Source organism: Vitis riparia, chromosome 7, assembly GCF_004353265.1.
Source record: "Vitis riparia cultivar Riparia Gloire de Montpellier isolate 1030 chromosome 7, EGFV_Vit.rip_1.0, whole genome shotgun sequence".
In the NCBI taxonomy this organism is placed as follows: domain Eukaryota; kingdom Viridiplantae; phylum Streptophyta; class Magnoliopsida; order Vitales; family Vitaceae; genus Vitis; species Vitis riparia.
Window position 1 is genome coordinate 22614193 of NC_048437.1, and position 5505 is coordinate 22619697.

A 5505-nucleotide genomic window follows, 5' to 3' on the forward strand; every position below is an offset into this window, starting at 1 on the left:
TTTAATCTAAGTAGCCATTTTTTCACACTTCCAATTTAAGAAATGGGTTTTCCCAAAATGAGGTGGATCCCACATTTTACTTTAGTTTCAAGTGAAAGTCATTTGATTCTCATTGAATCAAGTAAGTGCATTGTTCCATTAAAAAAATAATAAAAAAAGGAAAAAAAAAAACGCACATTCATGCTACGATATCATCTATGAAGGTGAGATTGTTAAAATTGACTCATATTAAAGAGTATTGTTATAATCCAAACAACAACCATTTTGTTATATTTATCCCCTGAATTATATATAAAAAAAATGTCATTAAATATTTTTGTCCAATTTAATAAATATAAGAGAAAAAATATAAAGAAGTAAAAGTAAAGAAAATAAAAATATATATAAAATTATTTTTAAAATATTAAAAATACAAAAAAAACATAAATATAAACAAATGTTGGGAGAGTTATTTGGTACTTGAAGAAGCCGTCACTTTTAAAAGACGGTTAATGCCCGCCTTTAATTTCAGAGCCTTCACATTCTCCCTTTCAAGCAATCTGTATTGTCGTCGGTTCCATGTTCACCGATTCAAACCGCAAATCCCATTATCCGGTACCCATTACTCCAAACTCAGATTTGATGATTCCCAGATCCTCGAATGCCTCTCCCAGCAGCGACTTCGAGAAGCACGGCATATGCTCGATGAAATGCCTAACAGAGGCGTCCTGGATCGTGTTGTCTGTTGGACCTCGTTGCTCTCAAAGTTCTCAAAAAATGGTTTCATTGATGAAGCGCGAGCTCTGTTTGAGATCATGCCCGAGAGAAATGTTGTCACCTATAATGCGATGCTGTCAGGTTATGTGCAATGTGGGAGATTGAGTGATGCTTGCCGGTTTTTTGAAGAGATGCCAGAGCGGAACGTTGTGTCATGGACTTCACTGCTTTGTGGATTAGCAAATGCAGGGAGGATTGGTGAGGCGAGGGAGTTGTTCAATGTGATGCCAGAGAGGAATGTTGTTTCTTGGAATTCAATGCTTGTTGGGTTGATTAGGAGTGGGCAATTGGAGGAAGCTAGGCGGGTTTTCAATGAAATGCCAGTCAAGAGTCAAGTTTCTTGGAATGTGATGATTGCAGGGTATGCTGAGCATAGTAGAATGGAAGAAGCCAGAGTTTTATTTGATGGAATGGGAGATCGAAATGTAGTTACTTGGACTAGCATGATTTCTGGTTATTGTAGGGCTGGTAATGTTCAAGAGGGGTATTGTTTGTTTCAGAAGATGCCTGAGAGAAATGTTGTCTCTTGGACGGCCATGATTGGTGGTTTTGCTTGGAATGGATTCTACAAAGTGGCCTTGTTGCTTTTCCTTGAAATGAAAGGTAATTATGACATGAAACCAAATGATGAGACCTTTATTTCACTGGCTTATGCATGTGCTGGAATAGGTTTTCCTCATCTTGGCATGCAGTTACATGCTCATTTGATAATTAACTGTTGGGACTATGATGACTACGATGGAAGGCTATTTAAGAGCTTGATCCACATGTACTCAATGTTTGGCTTCATGGACTTTGCATGGTATATATTTTTCAGGAACTCAATGAGCTATAATACTCAATCTTGTAATTCTATGATTAATGGATATATTCGAATTGGACAGTTGGAGAAGGCCCAAAGCTTGTTTGACACAATACCCGTCCGAGACAAGATTTCCTGGACTTCTATGATCAATGGTTATTTTAATGTTGGTCAAATAGCAAAGGCATGTTATCTGTTTAATAACATGCCTGATAGAGATGCTGTCGCGTGGACAGTAATGGTATCAGGGCATGTTCAAAATGAGCTATTTGCAGAAGCTACCTACTTATTTTCAGAAATGCGGGTTAAGGGGGTTTCACCTCTCAATTCTACATTTTCTATTCTGCTTGGAGCTGCAGGTGCAATGGCCTATCTTGATCAAGGCAGGCAGTTCCATTGCCTGCTGATGAAAACACAATTTGAATTCGACTTGATTCTTCAGAATTCCTTGATCTCAATGTATGCAAAATGTGGGGAGATAGGTGATGCATATAGCATTTTCTCAAAAATGATTTCCCGGGATTTGATCTCTTGGAATTCCATGATAATGGGGTTTTCACATCATGGGCTAACAAGTGAAGCTCTAAAGGTCTTTGAAGCAATGTTGACATCTGGGACACACCCAAATTCTGTTACCTTTTTGGGCATTCTGTCAGCATGTAGCCATGCAGGTCTACTTAACCAAGGGTGGGAGCTATTTGATGCTATGAGTGATGTGTTTGCAATTCAACCTCAATTGGAGCACTATGTTTGTATGGTTAATCTTTTGGGCCGAGCAGGGAAAGTGGAGGAAGCAGAAGAGTTCATTTTGAAGCTGCCTTTTGAGCCAGACCTTACTATTTGGGGGGCATTGCTTGGTGTATGTGGGTTTGGTATGATAAATACAGGGGTTGCCAGACGTGCAGCCAAACGACTCCTTGAATTGGATCCTTTAAATGCACCAGCCCATGTAGTGCTCTGCAACATACATGCTTCAATTGGTCAACGTGCTGAAGAGGGACAGTTGAGAAAGGAAATGGGATTGAAGGGGGTGAGGAAGGTTCCTGGATGTAGTTGGATTTTGCTGAAAGGGGAACCTTACGTGTTCTTGTCAGGAGATAGAATACACCCACAAGCTGATGAGATGTTGTCACTCTTATTTGGGACTGAAGATGAATCACGCTGAATGCAGCACGAGCCTTTATTGTTTGACTGCAAAAATTTTGGTGACATTGCCAAAAGTAGACCATAACCCCCATCATTGATGTTGGTTGGAGTTGGAAGGGCTCTATAATTGAGAGTTTCCCTTTTATCTTTAGACTAGAAAGTCACATACTGCACAAATGCATAGCTCTCCTGTGGTTATGGAGAAGAAAGGTTATGATAAAACATCTTTTTTGAAGATTCATATCTTTAATTATCAGCAGATGGTTTGCCCATGCAGAACGAAGAACAATGACTATCAGTCAGAGAAAGCAATATAGTTCAAATTCTGGAAGAAATGCATGTCTAAATGGAAGCTGTTTTGGTTGTAGAATATTACTATTTAAAGAACAAGCTTCCTCCATGGTGAGAAGAATGGCATCCCAGTCTACCAGTGCAGTCTTTCAAATTCAAGAACTATGATGCTATCTGCTTCTCTCTCTTCTTTGTTGGGCTTATGATTTCAACATCAACATGTAGGATATAGGTAATTTTAGTGCTTGATGTATTTCGAAAGTCCTTTTCTACAACTCAACCCAATGATTTCTCTTCTCTCTTCCAAAAAGGGTTGATTTTGAAATGCAAATCTTTTATCATATGGCTTAGTTAGGCCCAACAACTTTCTTTTCTGCCATGGGGGGTAAACTTCCTTTTTCCATTCAAACAGCCAGATTTATCCAGTTTTGTCTCTTTGTTCAACCTACTGAACAGATTTATTCAGATAAGTCTTCGTCATTCTCCTTTCTTAATGATGTTTATTTTATAAACCATGGCAGATTTGCTTCTCTCAACATTCCAAGAAGGCCTTTGGAGGAGAGGACGGCTGTTTCTCTTCCTGATTCAGATGACATAGTTCTGGGCCCGTTGTATCAGAAGAACATTTCCATAAGCCTTTAGATACTCATGCTCTCAGGGATTTGGATGAATCAGTTGAACTTCGAAGACAAAGGTAATGCTTCTTAGTGCTTACAATACTAATGAAGCTTCATTTCTCATTAGCTTTTAGCTTAAGGGTAATCCATGTCTTGGTAGGTATGGTATAATTAGTATTGTAATCTAACATGGAAATAAAGAAAGCTCTGGTCTTCCCCATTGTTAATAAAACTAAAGAATCTAATCTTTTGAGTAATTGATAATTTTATTGAAAGAAGTTAAAGACGTCTTGTTTGGCCACATGATTTAAAAACATAAACAAAAAATTGTTTTTAAAAAATTATAGTACTTTTTGGTAATTGTTCTCATTGTTCTTATATAACAATTTTAAAAATAAAGTGAAAGAAGAATAGTTTTAGAATAAGTAGAAGTTTCTTTCACTTTTTAAAAAAAACAAAAAAAAAAAATGGAGAATAATTAAAAAAAAACCATGAAAATTGAATAAATAAGGACATGAATTCTTTCTTCATTTGTTCTTTCTCCTCCAATCAATGCCAAAAATCTTTAAATGTGATCTCTTTTTTAATTATATATAGGATTTATTACACTTTACCTCCCTAACTTATAACGTGTTTTGCACATTGCCCTCTCGAATTTAAAACTGAGCAATGTACCCCTCATGCCTTATAATTGCATGCAATGTGCATTTTTTAAGTGATAGTGTTATCTTAATTGGACAGAAGGCGCATATGCTCTCCACGTGACCTATTTAAGTGAGGGCAAAAGTGTCATTTCAATTAAAAACCCTAACCGAGTCCTCTCTCTTATACCTTCGTTCTCCTCCTCTTCCTTATTTCTTCCTCCCAAATTGCAATCGAAGCATAGCTAAATCCCCAAATTGCAACCAAAGCATATTAGAGAGTGAAAATTGCAAGAAAATGGTGATGATGTGACATTTTTCTAAACTTTTCTTTTCCTCATCTTATTTTTTTTCTTCTTCTCTCTTTACTCTTTCTTTCCCCTCCACTTTCTACTGAAAATTACACGTTATAAAAGTATGGGTTGATGCTTTAGGGTTTTTTTCAAAAAGCTTGATTTTTTCCCTAAAATTTCTTCAAAATTTCCCCCAATTTTCTGAAACATCAAAACGAAACCTTAACCCTAAAACAAAATCATAACATAAAAACGAAACCCAACCCTAACCCTAACTCTATGTTGTATACATGTATCGTGTGATTTGGTTGTTGTGTTAGATTTGTTTGATTGTTGTTGTTTTTGTGAATTTTTGCACTTTGTTTGGTTGACGAGAAAATCAAACGATTTTTTTCCTTCATAAATTTTGAATTTGAGACTATTTGAATTAGTTGAAGTGTTTTTTTAACAATATTTTTATTTTTTTGGTAAAATTTTTTGAGTTTGATTTCAATCACCATAAGATTTGTAATCTTGTTCATTGGAATTCTAGTTTCTTAGACCGAAATTCTAGGAAAATTCCAGTCAGCTATCGAATGAGGAAGAAAAGGGTTAGGTTGGGGATTTGGGTGTTTTGAAATGAAATGATTGTTTTTCCCTTGAACAGACGGAGAACGCATGTTTTTCCGTCCAAAAAAAATTAACATCGTCTCTCAAAAAATGCACATTTCATACAATTATAAATAATGGAAGGTGCATTACTCGATTTTGAACTCGATGGAACAATGTGCAAAACATAATATAGGTTGAGCGGTAAAATGTAATAAACCCTTATATATATTCATATATTTAAAAATTTTCTTTTAACTTGTTTGAATTTTTTCTTTCATTAAGCTAATAGATTCCAAATCAAACAATGCTTGGTACTATTAGGAATATCGAATCATGTCATTCCCTATCCCAGATCAATAGAGTGCATG

The 5505-nt window shown here is 36.1% G+C and overlaps 1 protein-coding gene across 2 annotated transcripts; it reads left to right on the plus strand.

Moving 5' to 3' along the window:
* The first annotated feature begins 478 nt into the window (after positions 1–478).
* On the plus strand, positions 479–3896 carry LOC117917902 (pentatricopeptide repeat-containing protein At1g32415, mitochondrial). Of its 2 annotated transcripts, none has more exons than XM_034834370.1 (2): positions 479–3227; positions 3517–3896. In XM_034834370.1, exon 1 carries the CDS (start codon positions 492–494, stop codon positions 2721–2723), a length of 2232 nt encoding a protein of 743 aa, XP_034690261.1. In that variant the 5' UTR covers positions 479–491; the 3' UTR covers positions 2724–3227; positions 3517–3896. The 2 variants fall into 2 exon arrangements, with proteins under 2 accessions (XP_034690261.1, XP_034690262.1); XM_034834371.1 differs by having other exon boundaries at positions 479–3216.
* The last annotated feature ends 1609 nt before the right edge of the window (positions 3897–5505 follow it).

What these genes read in the sequence shown, in the direction of transcription:
- LOC117917902 (XM_034834370.1), top strand. Translation starts at nt 492, where the DNA reads ATGCCCGCCTTTAATTTCAGAGCCTTCACATTCTCCCTTTCAAGCAAT.